Raw genomic sequence first — 27,064 nt, forward strand, 5'->3', positions numbered from 1 at the left:
AGGAAGAATGTGCTTGTTATATACATGGATCTTACTGCAGGCCTTAGGATGGGAAGAGAGTGGTGCTGGAGGCTGATAGAGCAGGTCCATCAGGGAAAGGGGAAAATCTGAGACCAATTATCTTTGGCATAAACCAGTTTCGTCCTATCCTAACAAATTCTTTGAGGAGGATCATGGATCTGTCCAAGATCAACCTATCCTTGATGCTCAACTCCACCCCTACTTTCACCAAGATCCACCTCGGGGAGAAGTGTCTTCTCCATCTTCTGTTCTGTTTTTGATGTAGCTTTGCAAACAGTGCAACTTATGCTTCCTGGCTCAAGACTGGTGTTCAAGAGTCCATCCCACTGTCAGATCATGTGACCAAATTTTATGTCTTGAGTGGGGAATAGATCTAAACATAATAGACTCCACTCTATGTTAGATATGGTTTCAAAATTTGGAGTCTATAAAAGTGGGAGAGTCCCTACCTGAAAGTAGCACATGACGCAGCGGGGAGATAACCAGACAGACAGGTATCACAGAGCATCACCAGTGTTATGATGAAGAGGAACCAGGAACCTTTGGGCACACAGAGCACGGACCCTGATTCCTCTGCAAGGTCAGAATGGCCACATCTGAGCTGAATGTCGACACACCAGAAGGCAAAGCGAGGTGAAGTGGAGGCAAAGGAGAATTTTGGCAAAAAGGAAAGGATGTTTGTAAAGCAACAAAAAAAAAGAACCTTTGGGGCTTCGAGAAACAGCCTGGTTGGAGATTGGCTGGAGTGCAAATGAGATGGGAAATGGGCAAAGATAGGCTGAAAGTAGTTCCTGGCACTCGCAATTTAGAAAATTGCTACGCCAGCTACTTTGCAACATGCCCACAATGTGCCCTCACCTCTGTGCCATGTTCTCCCTCTTGAGGTAGCAGAAGCTGCCATTTTTAATTGATTCCATATTTCAAATGTGACACCAGTTCCAATCACTGGGCCTCTGGGCCTCCCTCCAGGCCTCTGCTTCCATGGCCGGTCCCACGCCCAGCACATCAATACAGCATCTGAGTCTTTGTAGGAGATGCCCCCCCCCCCCAAATCTTCGTGCTCACAGATCACACCAGCACCTGTATGGGGGCCTGGGATGATAGCTCTCTCGCCTCTGCCCTGGCCTCAATACCGTGATAAGACGTCCCTTGAACTATTACTCACACTGTCAAACCTGTAAGAGAACAGCCTTCAGAGATCTGGTGAGTTAATTTTGCTCACAGAACACAGTGACATCTCTTACTAGTAATTTTCATCCAGGCAGGATCTGTACAGGTCCCAATAATATGTGTTCTTCAAAGTTGCTTGCATTTCCCCCCCCCCCTTTTTTTCCCTACAACCATAGACAAGATGTGGGTATCTGGTTCCTGATCTTCACACAGAAAAGCTGGCACAGGAGCACAACGGTAATATTAGCTAGCCCTTAGCGTGTTTACCACATTCCTGGCACACTGGCATCCCCGTGTTTCAGAAGACCGAGCTGTGCCACGGGAGAGGTGGAGTGAGGATTTGAACCCATGTACTCCGCCACTGGCAACCGTGGTCTTAACCACCACACGTCACAGCTTGGCAGAAGACACTCTTATTTTGATGTCTGGGGTTGCCAGCCTCTCAGGGACGCCAAGAGGCAGGTGCAGAGCGGCCTGTGACTCCCTCCCCTCCTCAGCCCCTCCTTGCAGTGAGTTACTAAATGCCCTTGGCTCCAGCTCTACAGGAACTCCCTTCTCTCTCTCTCTCATTTCTAATGCCCCAGTTCAGACATCACCATGCAGTCTGTATCACCATACAGACTAAATGTAACAGCCCCTAACAGGTTCCTTTCCTTTGGCCTCGGCCACTCAGACTCACCCTCTACACTGTGGTCAGTCAATCCACAATCTCCACCGTGTACTGGAGATTTCACAGGAAAAAGACAGCGACACTGTCTGCCCTCAAGGGGCTGAAGGCAGCATTAGCAAGGGCTATTGTTGACTGAGCATGGACTATGTGCCACATGCTTGCCTTAGTTTCGTATTCAGTCATTTGACTGCCCTCTGAAGTGGTTTACTGCTGCCATCCCCATTTCACAGATAAGCAAACAGAGGCTTAGAAATGAAATAACTAGCTCAACACTACATGGCTACAAAATATCAGAGCCAAGTATTGAACTTAGGGAGTGTGATTCTATATCCCAGACTCTTAACCAAATTAGACACTGAATAAGCAATTGTAAATGTGCTGACTGCACATTTAACAGCGAGACCTAACTTAGACTAGAAGTAAGGGTAGGATGCCAATGGAAAAAAAGTATTACTGAGTGCCTCATCTTTGCCAAACATTCTACTACTGAATGCTTGACAGATATTATCTCATTTAGTTTCCCTAAGAGGAAGCTATTATCATCATGTCCACTCTACAGATTAGGGAACAGGCCAGAAGGGTTAAGTAACATCTGTAATATCAAATAGCTATTAATTCACAGAGTCAGCATCTCAACCCAGATACATCTAACTCTACAGCCTGATCTCTTAATTACCATCTTGCATTGCCTTTTGTAAGAGCAACTGGGATGTCTACGCTCCCTTGTTTAAATCCTCCATGACCTCCAATCACCTCCTTGAGGGAAGTCCAACAAAAAGACCCTGCTCTCCCATCTGTTCCTCCCATTATTCTTCATCATGCCCCTTGGAGCCTGGGATGCTCTGGATGCTATCTGTTCCTGCCACACCTTTTCCTAGGGTGTCCTCCTTGTCTGGGACATTGTCCTTCTTGTCCTCACTCCATCCTGGATCTCCGACAGAGCAAACATTCTCACTCCCAATCTTGCCCACCCAGCTCCTCCCAATGGGACAAATCCTCTCACTCCCTAAGGCTTTACCCAGATCTGGCCAGTGGAAAATACTCCAAGTTTCCCTGGCAACCTCGCTTACTCTTGTCTACACGCCCTACATGGTTCTGATTATGATTTGCCTTTTGTAGTCTTTTGCTTTATAGCTACCCTGTCACTTTAAATAACAGGCGTGAGCCCTTTGAAGATATGATTTGCATTTACTGAGCACCTGTTATAGGATATTTTCATATCCCTCTTGATTTCATGACCTTCACCTTACAAAATAGAGGCTAAGAGCTTTACTTTTATAGACGGTGGAATTGCTGGCTCAGAGAAGTGAGGTGACTCATCTAAGACCCATAGTTAGTAAGTAGAGAGATACAGCACTGAACCTGTGGTTTTCTGATTCTATATCTCACATGCTTTCCTGTCTCACCCTCCTTTAGCACTGACTGTGTCTGAGTTTGTCCTAGAGTGTGAGTTTTACCCTGTACAGGCATTCAGCAAGGGCCAGCCGAAAGTCTTAATGTGTGGATTCACCAATAAAGTCCAAATGGGAATTAGAGTTAAAGCAGAAGAGGGAATGCACAGAAAGTTCAGGAGTGGTTCAGGCTCTGGGGATTATTCAAGCTGCAGGTAAGATGCCCAAGCCTTTAGCAAAGGTTCAGAAAGTTTCCAACAGCTGCCCCCAAACCAGGACGGTGCAGCTGCAGATATATTTGGCTTAGATAATCCAGAGGAGTAGCTGGGGAGGAAAGCCAAACAGCAAGGCTCTGCTGGGCACTAGGGACCGGAGGGAGAAAATGCAGAGAGGCAGGAGGGATGTGAAGGATTTAATTATTCTTCCCATCTCATCATCTCCCCTCTGAATATGATGCATTCTCTCCCTCCCATACTGTTGTTGGCATCCGAGATGTTCAAGGTCCCCTGGCAGCTGAAGCTTCGAACTGGAGATGGGAGGCATCTTTCCCACCATGGCCCGGATCCCCACCACTTCTTTTTTCTTTCCAGCAGCCTTGGGAGCCCACAGTCCCTGCCCAAGCTTGGCTGTGATCCTTCTAAGCTTTCTTCAAATGGCAACTTGTGGGCTGTGAAAGGTTTGCTCAGCTGCCTTAGCTTCGAAGATCCTTGCTCAAGGGGGCTGGCTGGCCGCAGAAAGGCCTGGCCAGATAAGACTCAGAAGAGATGTGGATGCTAATGGGATGGATGCATAAAGACTCCAGAGGCCATGTACCCAATGGGATGAATAAAGGGCAACTTTGCAGTCAAATGCTCTACTCCTGAGTTATATCCCCTCTAAAGGGGAATATTTCTCATTCTACTTTTAGAAAGTTATGGCAGGGAGGAATTTTAAGTACCATCTTGTTCCCTTCCCAGATTGTACCAGGAAGAAACAGGCCTGGAGAAGTCGTGGTAGAGCCACAGCCCAAATGCAGTCATCTAATTTTATGTCTACCATGTTCTACAGCCACAAATAATTTTGCTCACCCTCTTCCTGCCTCTATGGCATCGAAGTGCTCACATAAACTTCATGGGCTTTAATTTCCCTTAAATTTAAAGTGAGGATAATGTCTGGATCTACTTCATGAGACATTAGAATGAAAGCAGATAACCCTTTTCAAGTGTTAGCAGTGTTCTGTAAACATTGCCAATTATTAATGTTGGTATTAGCTCATCATTGGAATACTTGACCAGCAGGGTCTACATGTATGCACTGACAAGTGCCCATGCTCCTCTAGGAAGCATGGCATCACCCATCACCCACCTTCATGTAAACATCAATGGCTCTGAGATCCAGCTCAGGCAGCACCCCTCAAGATATCTCTTAGTACCATTCCCCATCTCCAGCTTGGGGTACTTAGCTGCCCTTCTTTTCTATCTCCACAGCATACAGCACAACTCTCTCTCTAGGAGAGGTCAGAGAGTGTGTCTTATTCATGTCTCCACCCCTGACATCTACACATGCCGTGGAGAAGAGGATGTGTGATATTTGTTAACCAAAGGAAGGAAAGGAAGGCAGAAGAGGGGGGAGAAAACAGGCATTATGTATGAATAAGAAAGTGGTGTTGATAATGAATTCTTAACTATTTAATTTCTTCCTTCTGGCCAAGCTAAGCCTCCCCAAAATTGTACCTTCTACTGATGTGGCCATACCCACTAGGCTCTTTCCAACTCCTTTACTGTCCTCATAAGTAATAAAGTTATGAACAAACAGAAATGGGAAAGCACCACATTCTCATAATCAGACCTATTCTCATAGTTGGCCAAGAGATCCCACATATATCAGCCCATTGACACTCATTTGGGGTAGGGAGTATTAACACTGCTTTGGGGGGTGGCTGGGTGGCTCAGTCAGTTAACATCCAACTGTTGGTATCAGCTCAGGTCATGATCTCATGGTTTGTGAATTTGAGCCCCCACACTGGGCTCCCCACTGACAATGCAGAGCCTGCTTGGAATTCCGTCTCTGTCTCTGTCTCTGTCTCTGTCTCTCTCTCTCTCTCCCCTTCCCCTGCTCAGTCTCTCTGTCTCTCTCAAAATAAATAAATACATTCTAAAAACTATTTAAAAAAAAAACAAAACATTGCTTTTGGATGAGGAAACAGAGGCTCAGGTCAAAAAAAAAAAACTGGAAAGCAGAGTAGCTAGGTGTAGAATTCACATCTCCTGGGTCATAGATCAATGAACTTAACCACTGCACCATGTTATCTTCTCTCTCCCAGCACTGTACCACTGCCTCACCCCTACACCACTGTGCAAACACCAAGTCAATAAGGAGGGAACATCGCACTATAATCCCAAGCTCCCTCTCATCAGAGCTCCCGTCCATCACTCTCTCCTCCCTGCTGAAAAGTCAAAGTGGTCTTCTGCTCACAATAGCAGAATGGAATTATTAATGAGAAGAAATTACATTTCCCTACCCCTTTCGACCGTCCTCTGCCCCCCATTCCTAGGAACGTATTTTTGGACTCAATGTGCTATCAAAACACAGAAATTAGTCTCTAATTTTGGACGTCAAACTCAGTTATCCCTTTTGTTAGGAAAGGAAATTAATAACAATTCATCCTGGTCAGGAGCCAAGCTAACATCTTAGCACAGAGTGTCATTAAAAATCCCAACCCAACTGGCTGTTGTGATATCTTTAAAAGCTTCAACATGTTCAGCCGCTTAGAGTGGTTTTCCAGAGTTTATTCTCCCTCAAGCCCCTTGTCACTTTTAACCTGGGGATCAGTTACTATTTAAGGAAGAAATAGCTTGAAGCATTTTTTTTCCTTCCATGGTTTTGTAGACTTAGGCTTTTCTAATAAAGAGGTTTGAGGGGGGAAAAAGCAGATTCTACTCTAGGGGGTATCCACCGCCCCAAGCAACAGCTCCAGGCCATTGCTGAGTGAGCTGCCCATTAAGTACCAGAAGAGGAAGAAGGCAAAGAAGTTTTCACAGTTTATAATTATATTACCAGTTTCATTACAGATCTCATTTTAATTCTGACTGAAACCTAGCCTTGCCTTCTCCCTGCACTCTCTCATGTATAGTTATTAAATCTGGGTTGGAGTTCAACCTATTCTTCCTGATTTCAGCATATTAATATGGTTTATTGGTATTTCATTGCCACCTCCCCCCTCCCTGCCCCCCCCCCCGGGTGTTCTGAATCTCAGCTCAATTTATATTTTCCCCTCTTCCTGGGCTTCTGGATAAAGCTGGTTTCATTTTGGTGCTGGGGGGAGAAATGTGATTTTGATTGGAGTTTCTTATCTTTGGGGATGGGAGGAAAAACTGTGGGGAGTGAAGTCAATCACAAGAGAGGCAAACTCAGATTTTGTGCACCGTCATTCCCCCGGATATATCTTCTTAGGTTATCTAGGTTCACCTGCCTGCCCCACCTCCCTTCATTTCACAGACACAATTTATTATATGTCTGCTGAAGCCTCTGTTAGACCTCACAGTAGGGTAGGGCATGAATAAGCTGTGGCCTTTGACCTTGAGGAAATTTAAGTCTAGCTAGTGAAATCACTTCATTTTTTGGTTTTCTTTCTTTCTTTCACTCACTCATTCATTCATTCATTCATTCATTCATTCAATGAATGCTGTTTGGTTGCACAAACTCTGATTTAGACACTGTCCTAGGTGCTGAATATAATGAGCAAAACAAATAAAATCTTTAGCCTCATGGAGCTTACAACTTAGTGGGAGAGACCAACATGAACTAGATAATATATAATTACCAACTTAAATAATTGGAATAAAGGAATAGAGCAGGGGTTGTGGAGAATAATTACTAAGGGACCTAAAAGAGGCAGGGATATGAAAAGAGGAAGTCAATCACTTTAGGGTAAATAAATTTGTCCAGAAGAAACTGGGGAGGTAGGGAAAATGTTTTCCAGGCAGTAGGAACAACTTGTGCAAAAGTCCTGAGGTAGGAGAAAGCTAAGGATATTTAAGGAACCCACATAAAGACAGTGGAGTAAGTTGAGGCTGCTGGATGGAGAGGTAGGTAGGGACCTGATCTTGCAGGAGCTTAAGAGCCATGTTAAGAAGTTCAGTCTTTACAATTATAGTAAGAGGTACTTGAACAGGTTTTATGAGAAAATGCAGTATGCTGAGATTGCTGATTTTAAAATATCAACTCTGTTTGTATTGTTGAAAACAGACTGGAGAGGAGTCAGATTTAACTCAGGAGGCCAGTTCTTAGGACTATGGCAGTTGTGCCAATGACACATTCATAACAATAACAGTGATGGGAGGTAGGCTGTGGGGTTTTTAAAAAGGCAGAAATATAGTTCTATCTAGTTTTCAAGGAAGGGGGTTTTGATAAACAGGGTTTTCTGGAGGAAAGAGAAAATTAAGTTAGGCCAGGGAGATGGGTAGAGTTGCAGTATATGGAAACTAGGAAGGGCACTTCTGGTGGAGAGAAACACTTAAGCAAATGTACATAGGAAGACACAAGGCAAAGTAGCCTATCTGTCATAACAGCATCAAGTGTGTGCAAAGTAGTGAAGGGCAAACAAGGCGGTGACCCTGCTATGGAGAACTTTCATCCCTGAACATGTTCTATGGCACTCAAAGGTCTGCAATTAGCACTGAACATTTTAAAACCAAGCCCCAGATGGTGCCACAGAGCAGAAGGTCCAAGGAACTCCTCTCTTTATACAGGTTTCTTTGCAGTTTGTGACTAAGCAGCCACCTTCAGTGTGGTGTAATTTTTCCTTCCTTAAGTTGAAAATCCTCCTCCCATGTATTCAAATCACTGCAAACTAGCTCTGGAGCTGGTTATAACCTCATTCTTCATTAAAGGCACGAAGCCATATAAGATTAGCTCACTCTCTTGGGTTGAAAGACATGAAGTAGGGGTGGAAGCAAATATAGATTGAGATTCATCACATAAAATTTTTGTTTTCAAAAGCAGCTACACGTGGCATATTAATGAGCTAGGCCATCCTGATGATAAACATTTCCACTTCAGGTTTTCACAGGCTGGTAAGGAACCCTCAGACCCAAATTCCTCAGTCATAGAAAACAAAGGGGATTTGAAATATCACCTAGTCTAACCCAAAGGTGAGGCCAACAACTTAACTTTATCTTAACATATAAATATTTTAGCATGAGTATTTTGATGTAATGAACATATCAACACAAAAATACTGTGTGTGCATATGTGTGTGTGTGTTTAGTCAGGTAAAGTATTCAAGAGACACTCCCTAGCTTTCACTCATTCCTGAGTTTCATTCCATTCCTGGGCTAAGGCAAAGAGTGGGTGCCACCCAAGAATGAGGTTGTGAAGAATAAACAAACATAATTTGAAAGTCCTCAAAAATTTAAGTGTTTTAAAAATTTATATTCTGATAAAATGGCTCTGAATCAAAATACCATGTACCCAAGTCAAACCCATTTCTTCCCTTTTCTTCTATGGCTTCATAGAAATGTGGTCATCCATTCTTAGGAAATTTCCTATGATGGGGAACTCCTTACCTTGCAATGACCCCCTTCCAGTATTAAACAAAAGTGATAACAACCACTAACATTTATACGATTTACTGAGCCATTACTAGATCTCTGGTACTGAGCTAAAAGCTTTATGAGCATTATTTCATTTATTCTGCACAATAACTCTACGGGATAAGCACTGCTATTATCCCCACTTTATAGATAATGAAGCTGAAGCTCAGAAAGTGAAGACATTTTCAGATGAAGGATCAATTTTACTTCATCACTGACCACCTCATCACCCATCTAGCTCTAATTTTTCTTCCTGGGGACTCCCAAGTCTGTCCCCTTTTCAAAACCAATAATAATGACCGTGGTTATATTTGTCAAAGAGTGGGGCATGGAAGGACCTCGGACCAGGGGTTCAGGTACATTTGGGCTCTCATGTGTTGCTTCACTTCTGTGTGTTAATCTGGCTAAATCACTTAACATCTCTGCATTTACATCCATGTATGCAAATGAAGATGCTAAATGCTGCCTCACAGTTCTGCTATGAGACTGGAATGAGTAAATAACTCCATGAAAATGTTTGAACACTGCCATATTTATAACAGACTTACTCAATAATATTGGGTTCACTTTTTGTTTAGATTCCTTCAATTCTTCTTATAGAATGATTCCTTCAGTCATTAGGTATCCACAGTGTTTTTCCAATCTCTCAACTGTGAAGCCTCTCCTTTGGACAACTTCCAATATATCACTCACCTTCTCAAAGCACCAGAACAGAACAGACTATAAGAGAGAACTCTAGGTGTGCTGTTATTTGTCTACACTAGAGTGGAGCCATCTCACTCACTTAATCTAAACAACTTACTCCTTTAAAAGTTGCCTCTTTGGGGCACCTGGGTGGCTCAGTCAGGTAAGTATCCGACTTCGGCTCAGGTCATGATCTTGTAGTTCATGAGTTTGAGCCCCACATCAGGCTCTCTGCTGTCAGCATGGAGCCCACTTTGGATCCTCTGTCCCTGGTCTCTCTCTGCCCCTCCCCCTCTCTCTTTCTCACTGTCCTCTCAAAAATAAATAAACATAAAAAATTAAGAGTTGCCTCTTCTATTAGCTTGCTGTAGTGTCAGAATATTGGGTAAATATACCCTGACTTACACTGGGAGCCTCAAGAGATGTACAAACCAACATCTCAAATAAGATAAGCTTTTTTTTTTTTTTAACGTTTATTTATTTTTGAGACAGAGAGAGACAGAGCATGAAGGGGGGAGGGGCAGAGAGAGACGGAGACACAGAATCGGAAGCAGGCTCCAGGCTCTGAGCCATCAGCCCAGAGCCCGACGCGGGGCTCGAACTCACGGACCGCAAGATCGTGACCTGAGCTGAAGTCGGACGCCTAACCGACTGCGCCACCCAGGCGCCCCAGGCTTTTAAAATTAACTTGCAACCATTCATCCACAATGCCACCTACATGACAATCTGGATGAAGCCTGGATCCATGTACATTATCAGGTCTGCTTTGTTATAAAACTCATAGTCGCCATTTACATTGCATTCAGTGCTATGGACAATCACTGGAGCTACAGCATGAGGCAGCTCCATTAATATGACATTGACACAGTAAAAGATGGAAGAAACCAAAGCCCTTTATCAGGAGTCCCTGTGGTTCCAAGGAGTTATTACATTATTATATGTTATTATAAAAGTAACATTTACAGAGATATTAATGCAACTCTCAAACTTCTGTTAATTGATCACATAGAGTTCATATTAAGAATATTAGTATATAGGCTCTACCCCTAGAGACTGTGATTCACTAGTTCTAAGACTCATCAGCCCAAATGACCAAAATGCTTATAACTAACAGTCCACAGCAGAAAAAACAGCTAGATTCAAGGAGTTTGGACACAAATCTAATTTATCTCTTCACTGTGTACTTAGCAGGGCAAAAAGCCTCTAGTGGCCTTGAGAAGACCCAGACAAAGAAAGGGGTGATATTTGCCAAGGGTTTGGATGAGGGCTATTGCTCTTGCCAGTTAGGATATGGAAAAGTGCCACGTTGTGCTGGCCTTTACCTATAACGGGCAGTAAGTATCAAGTACAATGATACCATAACACAACACTGCAGAATACTTTTCTTTTTGAAGACCCGCCCCATTACTCAACCCCACGCCCCATACGTCAGCACCACGGACAGCTCAACACATATGGCTGGATGAGTGCTCTCCCTAAGGGCTGACAAGTTGGTAGCTTAAGGTTTATGGGGAAGGTAAGAAAACTGAGAACTGTCTTAGCCACTTGGTCATGGTCCTTGAGTGGCTTTGTCTCAGTGGAGTCCTTCCCACTAGATGGGGGCTGCTTTCATCCTGATAGGCTTTATTGTGTGTGATGTTGTTTATAACTCAGACAGTGGCCTTTTAAGGTAGGGGCATATATATATGATTGAATTGTACACTTGCATTCTGTTTTCTTTACTGTATGTATGTCATATATCGATGAATTTACAAATATTAATGCCAACTGATAATAAAGGTTCAGGAAAATAGACATCATCATCACTTACCCTCTTGCCTCCCTACACAACACTCCTGCATCTCCAGAAATCAGAGCTAGAGACCTCACTAGTCGAATTCATATAAATTATTCTTGGTTAGGCCCTGCTCCACCCCCACAGAAAACCAGATTCCACTCTTTTTCAAGTCCTAGTTTTCTTATCTGTCAAATGGGGATAATAAAGATCACTTTGAAGAGCTGTTGGGGGAATGGGATGTGCTATCCATATAGATTATTCACCCACAGGAGGCACTGGGATCATGCTGGGAAAGGTCTGCTTGCCTAGAACTGGACAGCCATAGACCTGACTGTAAGTATTCACTGCTCTAAGAATTCCTGTTCAACCCCAGAAGTACCAAAATAGATTGGTACTGTTTGATTCTATCAGAATCTATTAGAATAGAAGAATCCCATTCATTTAGTTTCTTATGCCTTCTTGTCCTGCCATGTACCAGCTTCTCATGTCTCTTCCTTTATGGATCATTTTAAGAATAAGAGTAGCAAGCTATGGAGATTTTTCGAGCAATCACCATGTTTTAGATATTTTATAGGTATTTTATATACATTATGTCATTCAATCTTTTCAAAATAATCTCCATTTTACAGATGAGAAAAATTGAGACATAGGGAGCTTAACTGATTCTCCTATATTTCATAGCAACTAAACAAGAAAACTGAGGTATTAACCTAAACATATTCATTTCAAAGGGTACATTCCTAACCAAGACAATGCAGCATGTAGGGGAAGGGGGTTCCATTACACCTTGAGACTGAGATCCTTTTGGGCTAGGTCCTCTATCATAGCCTACCATGTCTGTACCATCGCATCCCTAGTATTTGTAAACTCCATTGTCATTGTCAATTATCCTTGATCTGTAAGCATTTTCTGCCTTAGTTTTCCTTGATTCAGTCTCCCCTTTCTTCTTAGAGATCTAATATAACAGTCCATAGGGCCATGCATAAGTCTGCTTTAATTCAGGTTTCATGCATTCATTCATCACATATTTACTGAGCATCCACCATGGACCAAGTATTGTGCTAATCATCAGGAATACACGATCTCTCCCAGAAGACACAACTCCTGCCCCCAAAGAGATTCAAGTCTACAGGCAGAAACAGACAACTCTACAGGAAGTTGTAAAGTTTTAAGCTTATGACAGAGGTCAGAATAAGGACCACTGAGAAAGGGCACCTGTTATCTCACCACATTTTTCTCTGTCCTTCCAAGGCATCACAACACTTTTCGAGTTTTCTTGGGCAATCCCTTGATTTTGCAATTTCACAACTACATGTTCTCTGAAAATCTGATAAATGTGGAATTGTAGGCTTCACAATAATCCAATGAGATAGGTATTATTATCATACCATTTTATAGATGCAGACTGAGGCTCTGAGAGGTAAGTCATTCACTTGGCTATAGAAATGGCAGATAACAGAACAACTATTTGAATTCATGTTTGTATTATTCTATAGCCTCTGCTCTTAGCCTCTAAACTATTTACCATGACCTTGAGAAGGTTACTTAGACTCCTTAGGAGCTCAATGTCTACAAGCATGAAAATAAATATTCAAAACTCGAATGTTGCTAAGGCCTATCGTTCTACAGTTAAAGTGTAGGGACTGGTAACACTAAAAGTTAAGATCACATGCCTTAAATGGTGGCCAAAACTTGTCCTATTGGTTTTTCCAAACTCATTGTTTATTATTCTTAGTCTTTCATCTCCACCCAGGTTCTGGCAATTCTTCCCATCCCAATCTCCATGAACCTATCTGACCTAGATGCTTCTGTACATTTGCTTCCTTCTGTTTCCCTCTGCTATCCTTTTGTTATCTTACACTCAAAGTTGCACCTGTCATATGTACACATATGATTTGATAGAATTGAATCAAAAATGTTATGTTTAGGACCGGAAGCCAACTGCTTGTATATAAAATAAGAAATACTGAACTTCGTTGTAGTTCAGGTGAAAAACAAGTAGAGGCTAGTTTACATAGTGAAGAGGGAGCCATCACAGGATGCATTAATAGAAGTCTGAATGTTTCAGAGAAAGGAGGTAATCATTTCACTTTGGACAAAACATATGGAAGGGATTGGTGCTAGATCTGAACATGAACTTAAAAGGTAAAGATAAAATTGAATTATATTGAGATAAGGCTGACAACTATTGAGTAAGGATCTCAAAAATATTCAATACAGATCCAATTGCAAAATTTTTTTTTAAATAATAGGACTAACATGGTGTTGGAAGTCAGAAGGGTGGTTACCTCTGGGAAGGCATTAACTGGGAGTAAACATAAGGAAGCTGGGAATGTATTATGGTTTGATCTGGATGGACTCTTACATAAAAATTTAAGCTGCATACTTAATATATCTTCTTTATTATATTTATGATAACCTTCATACACTTAAAAATAGTAATGCCAAGCACTTGGACAAGCAATTGAGGAAATAGATGCCATCGCATCCTATTGGAGCATGTAAACTGGAACATCTTTCTGGAGGACACTTTAACAATAGCTATCAAGAACCTTAATCAGTTTCTTGGGCCATGCTTTTTTTGCAAATGATTACAAAGACTACAGTGTCTCATTAATTCAAATTAATTGCGTGAAGAGTAAACGGTAGGATATAACATACTTGTAAAGTACATCTACACGGAATGAGATAAGAGTATTCTCCAGGACATTCAGGAAATTCCAACGAAGCTCATATGATCTTCTCGGTCATATTTTTTAATTAGCAAATAGTATTTGGGGAGGGGATATTTTTAGTTAGGAATAGGATTCACAAGCATAATAAGAAGCAGGAGGTTCTCTGAAGTAGCTCAGTCTCCCTGCACTCACATTTGAATTCTTCCTTAATTTAACAAATCTTATCCTTGCCCACGACAAAAAAAAAAAAAAAAAAAAGCAGTCTGTAGTTCCATTCAAATAATCCAGGATTCTAAATCATAAGGGCTTCCTCCAAGGCCTTTGGAATGTTTTGTGGGTTTTTTTTTGGTAATCTAATTGTGAAGTTGAGCTATGCATGGAGGACATTTGACCAGACAGGGGTGCAAGGTGATGAGCAGGTAATGGGGCATCTTTTATGCTTGGTTCTTACCATCTGCAATGAAGTGCTCAGGCACATGCAGAGTCACTTTCACGGTCAGTGGACAGGACATCTGACTGCCACACACCATGGCCAGGATGCAGGAGCTCACAGCAATCAATGTCAAGGCCGTCTTATTCACTGGGCTTTTCAGCAAACCTAATAACAAAAATACAACACAAAGATACATAAATCCAGGAGGTGAGAAAATAGGGATAGCATGGAATTTGGGAATCCTGTTATTTTCCAAATGGGAATCTGGAAAAAGAAACCATATTTTCCAACATCTGTGCTTGCAATGACATCTCAGTGGCCTTTGTTGGGTCTCAACTTAACTCTCTGCAAAATGGGCTTGTCATCCCCTTTGGTACAGATGAAAGAAATGAGCTTCCTGAAAACTGTGGTAATTCCCTCTCCTCCCCTCTCAATTAGGCTGGTCGTTTTTGGTAATTATTAAAAAATATTAAACTCTCTATTAGCTTTAGGAGCAAGTAGGAAGAAGTGAGAAGTGTTGAATTCGCAGAGCCCAGTGGAATGAACATGGGCTTTACAGTCTGACAACCGTGGGTTCAAATCTGGGCTTTAGCCCTCAGTGGCTGTGTGACCTGTTTCATTCTCTGAACCTCAGTTTTCTTACACGTCTGATGAGAATAGTAAGAAACAGCTCACAGGTTGTTGTGATGATTATGTGGCATAGTGTAGACACAATGTCTATCATCTAACAGGGTCTCACAGACTGTTAGAAGCTCTTCAGTTCACATTAGTGTTGCAGGCATTTACTGAGCACCTACTATGGAGATACATAGAGAGCAGTGCGAGAAGAGTTTTTGCTCTTCGGGAGCTTACAGGCTAGGGGGCTTATCCCCAGCTAATTAGACTCCAAGGCAAGTTGTGTTAAGGAACTAGCAGAGAGGGTGCAAGATGTGAAGGAGAGATTTGCCTGAGAAAATTAAAGGCAATTTAATAGATGCAATAGAATGAGTAGATTGGATTTGCATGGCCAGCAAAGCACTGGGCCAGAAGAGCAATTTTGTTGTCTGTGTCCTAAGCCCCCACTGTGTCTCATTCTTTAGGTCTTGCTATTGACAACTACTTTAAAGGTTTTGATAACATTTTTAGAACAATGGGTTCCAAATTTCTATCACCCACTAGGCTCTTTTGAGCAAACCTTTATTCCCAAGTCTCCTAGACATCTCCCTACAGTAGTCCCAGGGGCACGACATAAATGTGTTCAAAAGTGAACACATTATCTTCTCCTTAAAGCTCCCTCCTCTTCCTGATCCTTCTTATTCTCCTCCTCCTGTTCTTCCTTCTCCTCCTCCTGAGCTCCCCAACTTATTGAAAATACCACCATTTAAACTGGCAAGAAACTTAGACATCCTTCATGCTTGTCTTCTTCCTTTACAGCATCTGCACAGCCATGCAGTTCTATTTATTCTTTTTTTAAAGTTTATTTATTTATTTTAAGATGGGGGGGGGGGAAGCACAGAGAGGGAGGGAGAGAGAGAATCCCAAGCAGGCTCTGCACTGTCAGCATGGATCTCGATGTGGGGCTTTATCTCACAAACCACGGGATCATGACTTGAGCCAAAATCAAGAGTCCGAGCTTAACCAACTGAGCCACCCAGGTGCCCCTTTATTTTATGTACTTATCATTTTCACCTGTTTCCCCACATCTCTTCTGTTCTCTGCTTATGAAATGAGGGAGGTTTGGGCACATCTTCCCATCTCATTCCCTGCTGGAACCCCTTGAGACTGTTTTACACCTCTGGGCACAGGATGCCTTCCATTCTCATTAGCCTGGCATTCGAGGCCTTTCATGGTGGGTCTCTGCACTCACACCTCCTGTCGCCCTCCCCTACTTGACAGAGGTATGGGCAGGGCTGCATAACTGCAGTGTCACCACAGTCAACACTTCATCACGCTAATATCATAGGTGTTATTTCTTTTTAAAAATTTTTTTAATATTTATTTTTGAGACACACACACACACACACACACACACACAGAGTGCAAGTGGGGGAAGGGCAGAGAGAGAGAGGGAAACATGGAATCCGAAGCAGGCTCCAGGCTCCGAGCTGTAAGCACAGAGCCTCACATGGGTATTGAACCCACAAACCATGAGATCATGACCTGTGCCCAAGTCGGACGCTTAACCGACTGAGCCACACAGGCACCCTGACAGATGTTATTTCTTTTGCATAGAACCCCACTTGTTACCTTATCCTTCATCACTCATTGAGATTAATCACAAATGTAAATTCCTCTCCCTCTAGGCAAACAGCCTACGTTTGTTGTGTTTCTCAAAATATCTCACTCCAACATTAGATTCTAGTAACTGGATGGTAAGCTCAGGTGCCATATCCTTTGCCTACCATTGATCCCAATGCCTAGCACAGTGTCTGGGATGTGGTAGAATCTCAGCAAATACATCCCAACTTCCAGGGATGATAGTAACATGTTAGTAAGCAGATAAGGTGCTGACCAGTCGAAAAGCAGGCCAACCATAAACCAGCTGTATTGCTAGACTAGTGGATCCTAATGGAATAAGAGCCCTTATGGACAGCTTTTGGATTTTTTTGTATGCCTATCTAATTTTTTCTTAATAAACAGTGAGCTTCTTGAAGGAAGGCACCCCATCTTTACCATCTTTACATCTCTCATGCTAAACTTACTTCCTGGAACCTATTAAGTTCTTTGATTTAAGAACAGCATCCTTATCTTTTTTGCTAGTCCTAGTACAAGGCATAACTTTTGGTAGAGACTATTCATCTATTTGCTATATTTGTTGGATATATGTTAGATGGAATGGCAAGTAAGATTTAAAAAGCTGCTTCTGGTGTCAGGTGGATGGGAAGTCCCTAAGCCTAAAATGACCACTGGAAGAAAAGGAACAAATTTTCTCTCTTCCTGGGAGCCACAAAAAAGCTGTTTCAAACTCTGAACTATACAGTTTAGTACCTAAATAACATAAGCTAGCTAGCATCCAAGTTTTGTACTAGAAAGGGTATGGACTAGGAGTCAGTGCTTTGTGTAAGTCTTTCCTTAAAAAGTCAACATGTTACCCCAAGTCTAGATATTTAACAACCTCCCCTCCTTCCCCCGCAAAGAACACTTAGCAGCAGCACTGAGTTTCCACTCTAGATTGTGTAGAGTCTGTTCTCAGGGGACAAACATGTAAGGATGAGTCCAGCATGAACACATTCTTGGGAAGGGGAACCGGAGAGTGAGATAAGGAAGGTACATGTTCCTGGCATTGGGGAAGCAGATGCCCTGGATGGACAACAGCATCCTGTGGGTCTCTGAGAAGGCACCTCCCAGACTTGCCTCCATATGGCAGCAGAAATGGAGATGACCAAGGCTTTCCTTTTGCTAATTAACCAACTACCAGAAATGCTGCCCAGCCCTCGCTGGGCTGATTTCTGGTTGGGAGATGAGGACTTCTGGGCAGGTGTGGGATTGCTTGTACTATCTCTCTGGACTCACACCGGGCTAACTGCTTCCCCTAGGCCTTTTAAACCTTCACAGTAATCCACAATCTTTAGGAGTCAGTGGGGAGGGGAGTGAAGGTATATTGTTAGCTTATTGCTTCTCAGTTTTATCATCTGGAAAATAGGAAGGAGACGACACATCCTTCGAGAGTGTTGTGAGACCTAATGAGACAGCACATATTAAATGCCTACCACAGTTTTTGGCACATGGTAGGCCCTCGCAAATGATCATTTCCAAGCCAGGTATCAGTATTTATCTAATCATTGATGGCAGAAACCAGTACTCATTTACTTCTGTGTCCAACACATTATGAACTGAATTATTCTTTAGAAACCAAAGACAGAAACGGTGGATATAGTGGGGGAGAGTCCTAAGAAGAGGGAGGGAGTGGAGGGGAGAATGTGAATGAACAGTGTCCTGGGGAAGCCATTTATTCAGCGAATGCCTGAATCGCTACAGCTGCCTCTGAAGTCCAGGAAGAAAAAAGCACACAGGTCAAGTCTGCACTTGGGCCAGATGCCTGTGGAGCTGCCATGGGGCTTGGGGAGTTTCCATGGCAACTGAATCTGGCAGAAACTTCACAGTGGAACTCAAACAGAGGTGACTTCTTAAGAGTTCCTGGCCCAACGAGCTGATCATTAGCATTTAGCTCTGAGTAAGAGCTGTAGACAGTGGAAAGGTAGAAACTATCTTTCCCATAAAAACCACATCCTTCTCATCCAGGCCCTGTATTGCATCACAGGAAGCCACGACAGGGAGGAGAAACTCCCTTTACAGAGTGTTTACTACGATTCAGGCACTACGCCTAGCACTCACATCTATCCGACCATTCACCCATCCAACCAGTTTTTACCGAGCATCACCTCCTTCTCCATATTGTTCTAGGCAAAGAGGGAATGACAATGAACACAAGGCAACCAATGTCCTTGAAGCTTACATTTTGGTGAAGCAAATTCACCTCATTTAATCCTTATAACAAACTGCTACTATCATCCCCATTTTACACATAGACAGAGGGACAGAACAACCAAATGACTTTCTAAGGTCACTCAACTTGTACATGGCAGAGGCAAGATTAGAACCAGCACTTTCCAACCTTTCTCCCATATCATGCCACCTTCCACTTCACCACAGAAAAAAGGTCCCACCAAGGTATCATGTAGTTGCAGAAAGAGCATGACCTCTAAAGCTAGACCTGCTTGTGTTCAAATCCTGGCTTCACCACCAAGTCTCCATGTGACACTTGCCGGTGGGTCTAACCCTAAAAGGACAAAATATTTCCATCTGAAAAGTGGAGGAGTGCTCTTCTTTCAGAGCTAATATGAGGACAAGACAGAACTCCATGCAACTGGAAAAAAATCAATAAATGACAGCTTCAGATCAATAACTGATAGCTCCAGATCATAACAGGAGCATCGCCAAATGTCCAGGGTCACGGGTATTCTTGTTTCACATTCCAGTTCGCAGTGCCCTCCCCATCACTTGCAAGAGAGAGCACTGTGCTGTAGGAATAGAATTACACCAGGGTGTATTGATTGTTGGAACTGGAGAAAGTTAATAATCTAATTTCCCTTTTGTTTCCCCTCCCTCTTACCACTCAACTCCTCTCATGGCAGCAGAGAATGGCATAAAATGCATTGCTTGAGAAATTCGACCGGAAATAACTCGGCATTGTTGATCCACACGCTGCCTATAATTTGGGGTTTGATTGATTCTCAGTTTGGAGATGCCAGGTTGAGAGAAGAAAATCAAATTTAAGTTAAATTTGGAATTGAATCAATCACATTTTACAATGAAGAAAATAGATCTAACCCCATCAGACCACTGTGTGCAGAAAACTTAAAGCTGCTATACTTCCATTGAATCCTTCCTCCCGATATCTCTGGGGGACAAAAAACTAGGTCCCAAGCTGAGAAATCATTTCTTCCTTTAAATGGCATATGGGGTTGGGGTGAGGGACAGGGACTTAAAGATCCCAGGACATTAGGGCGGAGGAGGCCAATTGGTAGAAAAGTCACTTAGAATAGGATGAAGAGGCTGGGTTTTGGAGACTTAAATCCAGACTCTTCCATTTAATAGCTATCTAACTTGTGGCAAGTTACCTACACTCCCAGAGCCTCAGTGTTCTAATCTATGAAATGGCAATCATAACCCATAACTGGTGGAAAAGCTGTTTAGATTAAATGTGAGATCATAATTGTAACATTAAACACATGTACTTTATCTTTCCTTTCATCTCAAGTCTTCAAATTCCCACTGCCTACAGATCTCAGCAGGACATATGGCTCTTTGGCTTACACTGGAATTCTGGCTTTTATACTTAGCTGCTGGCCTTCATGCACAAGTCACCTAACTCCTCTAAGCCTCAATGTCTTTATCTGAGAAGCTGTTCATTCAATAAGTAGTTATTTAATGTACATCTACTATGTTCCAGACCTCATCTTTTGTGCCCTCCTATTATTTCCAGCGTCTGTGTGTCTGAATATATATTAGGTGTTCAATAAGCGTCTATTTACTGAATGAGTGAATGAATGAATGAATGAATGCCTAACTATCATTCTCCATTCTACCAAGAGATGTCAGTACTGGACTACTGTTACTGGTTCCTTTCTAGTCAAATGTATGCATTCATTCTCTTTGGCAATGATTGGTCCCCTGCCCCCCACCACTCTTCCGGCTAGAGATCATATGAAAAGCCCTTGATAGGCTGCTAAACCTCGTGCATATCAGGGTGGCCCCTGCAGATGGCGGGTGTTCCCCACTAACTTCAATGAATGCCTCTTGGGATTCCTGCCGCACCTGAGCTCCAGCACCTCTGTGCTTCTTTGTGTGTTTCTGGAAACGAAAATTGGGACACACTGTCTGACAAGTACAAGAGTCACGATGGAGGCAGGAGGAAAGAATATTTATAAGTGTGACTTTCTGAGAATTCTACATAAGGTGGCCCCCTATCCTCAGCCTTACTCGTGGCTGGAGTGTATACATAATACTTTAGTACGATGTGTCAATATGGGGCATTCTACTCCTCCCATTCACCCCCACTTTGCCCACCTGGGGTTAACTCTCTCCTCATCCCCTTCTCTCTATCTTTGCCATGAACTAGTTTCTTATGTTCTCTGGCTCTTTGACCGTGGCACTCTCAAATACACGGCATCCTTGAAACCATTTGTAGTTTTCCCAATCTCCCATCTTTCATAGGGTTTTCCTCTGTAGGATCTGTGCCAGCGTTCATCCAGCCTATTCATATTTCCAGAGGCAGCAACCTCAACATCTCCAAAGCAGCAATTCTCCTCTCAGACAGATGTACTCAACAGCCCCGGACTCTGACTCTACAAGCCAGCTTCTGCTGCCCAGGGAAAAATGATGCGCTTAATACGTCCTCTTCAGGAGGAGCTAGTTAGTTAGTTAATGGTGGCAGCTGGCTTGTCGTGAGCCTTCCTTCCTCCAAATCAAGTAATGCTAGCATTACTTTATTTATCTAAAATCCTATTTTGAGTCTTATTATTATTATACTTTGTATAGATTTTCTTCTTTACAATGACTTCCCTAGCAGAGAATATCACCATCACCACCATCACCACCACAGCCACCATCATCATCATCATCATCATCATCACAAATATTTATGAAAACATTTCTGTACCCAACAATTAACTAAACATTCTCACATAGTATCTAACTTAGTCTTCATAGAAACTTCATGAGGTGCTGTCTATCATCATCCATATTTTGCACATGAGGAAGCAAAGGGCACCACTTACCAAGGGCCATGTAGCTCAAAGTTTATAGGGCTGAAATGAAAAACCATTTGACCTCGGAGTCCGAGTTCTTAGCCATTACCCTCTATAACTTCTCTATCAACATGACAGATATGGTATGAACAGTGAATACTAAACCCTAACTGTCAAGCTGCTTACAGACCTCAGCTTTTCCTAGAGCCCTGCAGTGACGATGGGTTGACACAGAGCGGTCTCATCATCCCACCTGATGATGACCACAAGTCTTCAAGGGAACCTCTCCACATCACCACACAGGACTTTATAAGGAGAGCAGATGGTGACAGGGGCAGGATAGATGGCTCTTTCTCTTCCTTTCTGACCTCCAGAAAATACTACATGGCCTCAGTTAGTGCAGTGTGCTATTGTGAGGCCACTGGGGAACACATTTGGCTGAGTAAAGCTTGGATTGTGGCACCCTGTTGAAGACAAAGCCACTGGTGGCAGACACAGAATGGGTCTAGAGACAACTCGCTCTTAGGATTTCTCAATGGCAGCTGCAGATGGCTGGCCTTGGTATGAATGTAACTTTAAGGGGATGACAGTGGAGATGGTAACAATCGTGTTGGTGACAAAGATCACACACACGGTGCCATGTTTTTTCACTTTTTATGAATTCACAAATTATTCCCAACTATCCCATTCACTTTTCAACAAAATTCCATGTAATCAGCATTGGTATTATCTCCAGTATACAAGTGCGGAGTCCAACACTTAATGGTGAACTCAAGCTTAGACATGAGAGGAATAACTGGGCCTGGAAGCCACATCTCCTGACCCACAGCCTAGTACCTTTTCACACACTATACCCAGGTCTCATTGGCGAGGTGTGAAGGCAGGATGAGAATCCCTGCTCTCATCTATGGACCTACTGACTACACAAGTGCATCTAAATGTCCCAACGAGCCACAGCTGTTATTTCTCACCAAACAAAATGTATCTTGAAAACAAAATTTCCATTTTCAAGAAATTCTGGGACACGTTGCATTCTATATTCACCTCCTAAAGCACTAGAGTTATGTATATTTATATATCTGGTATTAGGGCACCTGGGTGGCTCAGTCAGCTTGCTCTCTGTCTCTCTCTCTCTCAAAAATAATAAACATTAAAAAATTATATACCTGGTATTAAAATATCTGGAAAGGCCTGCACTGAATTCTCTTTAGCAGAATTTAACCTGATGCTCCCCAAAAGTAATAATATATTACAGAGCCATTATTCTATGAAACAAAGTAGGAAAAATGAGCTACTTTAAAAATGTATACAGAAGTTGCTATTAATTATATCAGCAGATCCCAATAATTAACTGTTGCCCTATGCCAGGCACTGTATTAAAGATTCTATTTACATTTGCCTATAGACTTCTCAATAGCCTTGCAAGGCAGAGATTACCACCTCTATCTAAAGATGGGAAAACCAAGACTTAACCATTAGGAAGTGATAGAGAAAAATTTCCTGGTCAGTCTTGTCTGACTCCAATGTCTATATGCTTTCGGCTCCTAAGCCATTAAAAGAAAATAGAGTTTTAGGGGCACCTGGGTAGCTCAGTCGGCAAGGCATCTGACTTTGGCTCAGGTCATGATCTCATGGTTCGTGGGTTTGAGCCCCACATGGGGCTCTGAGCTGACAGCTCAGAGCCTGGAGCCTGCTTCATATTCTGTGTGTCCCTCTCTCTCTCTGCCCCTCCCCACTCACGCTCTGTTTCTGTCTCTCTCTCTCTTTTTCAAAAATAAATAAACATTAAGAAAAAAGAATGGAGGGGCGCCTGGGTGGCTCAGATGGGTAAGCATCCGACTCTGTTTCAGCTCAGGTCACAATCTCATGTGGGGCAGGCTTGATATTCTCTCTCTCTCTCTCCCTCCCTCCCTCCCTCCCTCCCTCCCTCTCTCTCCCTCCCTCCCCTTCCCTCGTTCACACACTCTCTCAAAATAAATAAAAATTTGAAAATTTAAAGAAAAAAAAGGAAAAAGAATGGAGTTTTACAGTAACCCAAAAAGATATCTGCACCCCATGTCGACAGAAGCATTATTTATTACAGCTGAGACACGGAAACAAGCTAACTGTTGATCAGCAGATGTATGTATGCATATATATACATATATGTATATATATGCATATGTATATATATATGTATATATATGCATACATATGCATATATATATGATGAAATATAATTCAGCCATAAAAAATGAGAAAATCCTGCCATTAGTGACAATATAGATGAGTCTTGAAGGCATAATGCTAAGTGAAATAAGTCAGAGAAAGACTAATGCTGTATGATCTTATTTATATGTGGAATCCAAAAAGGAGCAAAAAGGAAATAAACTCATGGAGAAGAGATCACCTATGTGGTCACCAGAGGCAGAGGGTGGGGAGATGGGGGAATAGGAGGAATGGGGTCAAAATGCACAAACCTGCAGTTATAAGATAAATAAGTACTAGGGGTGTGATAAATCACATGGCGACCGTAGCTAACACTGCTGTATGGCATATAGGAAAGTTACCGAAGAGAGGAAATCCTAAGGGTTCTCGTCACAATGAAAACGATTTTTTTTCTTCTTGCTTTTTCTTTTCACTGTACTTATTTGAGATGATGGATGCTGACTCTATTTATTAGCGTAATCATTTCACAAAATATGTAAGTCAAACCAATATGCACCATGCACCTTAAACTTTTACACAGTGACGGATGTCAATTGTATCTCAACTGGAGGGGAAAAAAAACTTGTTTACAGAAAACAGAACTTCAGAGTCACAGAAAACTATGTGCAAAGAAGGAAAAGAGGCAGGTACAAGGGCCAGTTTGAAAGGTTAAAGACTATTCAACTGGTAGCAGCCTGACGGAATGCATTAGGGAGGGAGGAAAGAGGTACTGTACTCAGTCCGTGAAACTGCAGTGTGCAGAGAGAAATCGTGGTGACAGTTCAAAGAGCTAAAGTTCTAGAAAGGTTCACAAACAAATGGGAATGAAGGAAGCAAAGGTGGAGCTTGGTTTTCAGAGCCACAGGTGATCATCAGCTGGTACTGACTCACAAAATAAAAATGCTATTTTTTAAACACTGGTGCTTGACCTCTGTGTTCACCTTCCTAGACTGTGGGCTGGTTAGCAGCACCACCACATGCAGCCCACACCCCTCATGGAATGGGGAGACTGGCAGAGAAGAGCTGGGGACCAAGTATTGGGGGCAGAGGGACAGAGCAAAGAGCAGCCACATGTTTCCATGGCTACCAAGGAAGATCGGGACCAATCGTCTCCCATTTCCATGGAAGGCACAGTTTTAGCTGCTTTTTCTTGGAGCTTGCCAAAGAAGTCAACACTCAGTTCTCTAAGAAGATGCCACTGGATGTCTGTCCAAGGCTTGTGAAAGTAGGAGGACAGAAACTATGTTTATTGTATATTTAATATTTACTAGGTCAGCTGTGTTGTCCTTTACCTACAGAATCTCCTCCAGTCCATAGGTCTACTGTAAATTCTAGGCAATGCTGCCACTTTCTGATACTAGAGGAAATGGAAACTCTGAGAGGTTAATGCACTTCCCCAAAGGCTGAGAATTAGTAAGGGCAGAGAGAGAATATAAACCAATCTATTGACCTCCTAATTCAATGTTTCTTCCATCATATCACACTACGTCTAAAGGAAGAGGGTTCCATCAAATCTCTGTGCTCCTTCCTCCTCACAACTTTGTCCGGATTCTCAGACTACACTTGAGAAATAATGGGAAACAAGGCTTTGTCCAAACCTTCCACTGCACTTCTCTTTGTACCTTTCCTTGTGACAGGCCACATGCATTCCCTACAGCCATGTGTTGCTCTTCCTGCTTTTATCAACATGTCTAAGGCAGATCTACTTTTTGGAAAATATTTTTATTTGCTTTAAAGTAATCTCTGTGCCCAACGTGTGGCTCAAACTCACAACTCTGAGATCAAGAGTTCCACGCTCTTCTTACTACACCAGCCAAGTGCAGCAAAAGGCAGACCTACTTTTTAAGGCCAGAGAACCCCCATCTCCTGGAAGTCTTCCCTAACTCACAGAAACTCCATACCTCTTTGGACTCCTGTCACAAGTATCACCTGTTCTAATATGAGTCACAGAATCTCAGATTTACAGAGAACTTAAAAAGAGCTTTGACCCTAACAAATTACACCGTACAAGTAGTTCCCTACAATGCCCTGTCCTATGGTCATCCAACCTGTGTTTGAACATCACCTGCACTGAAAGCTTGTTAGGTAAAAAGAAAACCAATTTCATTGGTGATGGTGATGAAGAAGATGATGATGATGGTGATGATGGTGATGATGGTGATGTTCTTTTATTTTTAGAGCAGTTACTATGACATCTTGTGCTAAATATTTTAGATATTACTTTATTTGATCAATCATCAATTTTCTTTAGTGCATTTTTCAAATAAGGAAACTTGAGTCTAGCCCAAGGCTAGAAGGCTATTGAGAAGCAAAGCCAGGATTCTAATCCAGATCTAGACCCCAAAGCCTTAACAATGTATCACGAAGTCTTCCTTCACTGTTGACCTTCTGTATGAAAACTATGTCAATAAGAAATAAAAATCTACTCCTAGAGCCAAAACCAGCTAGACATATTCCTGTCCTCAACATTCCATAGTCTTGTTTCCATTCCTCCTCTCTCAGGCAGACCTTTGTGTTTGAAGTTGGAAAACAGGCCCCCATACTTCTTTCGCTCAAACTTATACTCTATCTTTTGACTCCCACACTCAGAAAATAATCATGGAGCTAGAAGAGAGAGCTGGAGGAGTGCCTTAAGATCCATGAGTTGAATCCATTATGCTAAAGGTTAAAAGGAGGACAGGAGAGAGTGCTGTCTAGAGTCATAATGTCCAGAGCATGACCTAGATCCCATTGGTTCCAGCTCCCACAACAAGGTTTCTCAGTTCACCATTTGGGATAGTCATCATTGGTTCCTACCTTAACCAGTATCTCTTGCAACAAATAGAGTGCCTCTGGCACTCTCTGTACATGTGACACTGGCCACAGTGTCCCACAAATGACCATATGTCAGATGGGCTCAACCAGGATATTTTGGCCAATGTTAACATACAATCAAAATGAACCATACCCAAATATTCCCACAAAACAACCTTGAGAGACTGGTGCAAAAAGTCTAAAGCATAGTAGATTAGGTAAATGTGAAGAACATGGGCTTTAGAATTGGAGAAACTTGGGTTCAAATCCCCACTCTGTTATTTTCTGGTTGGCCTTAGGCAAGTCTTATCATCCTCACAAATGTGAATCACATCTACTCCGCAGCATTGTTAGAAAGATTAAATAGAAAAATACATTGCACAGTAGGTACCCAATGAATAGCATCCATGATCGTGACCATCATCAGATGTGAGACCAGCAAATGTACACCTCAGCCTTTG

General features: G+C 42.4%; 1 protein-coding gene across 7 annotated transcripts in view; it reads right to left on the bottom strand.

Annotated features, from left to right (window-relative positions):
- ASTN2 (astrotactin 2) overlaps positions 1-27,064 on the bottom strand; it is an 882,958-nt gene that overhangs the window by 515,083 nt on the left and 340,811 nt on the right. For all 7 annotated transcript variants that reach the window (XM_023242644.2, XM_023242646.2, XM_011288658.4 and 4 more), the window contains one exon: positions 14,413-14,559. In XM_023242644.2, coding sequence (XP_023098412.2) covers positions 14,413-14,559 — 147 coding nt within the window. The remainder of the gene's footprint in view (positions 1-14,412; positions 14,560-27,064) is intronic.

This window comes from Felis catus, chromosome D4 (assembly GCF_018350175.1).
Source record: "Felis catus isolate Fca126 chromosome D4, F.catus_Fca126_mat1.0, whole genome shotgun sequence".
Lineage (NCBI taxonomy): Eukaryota > Metazoa > Chordata > Mammalia > Carnivora > Felidae > Felis > Felis catus.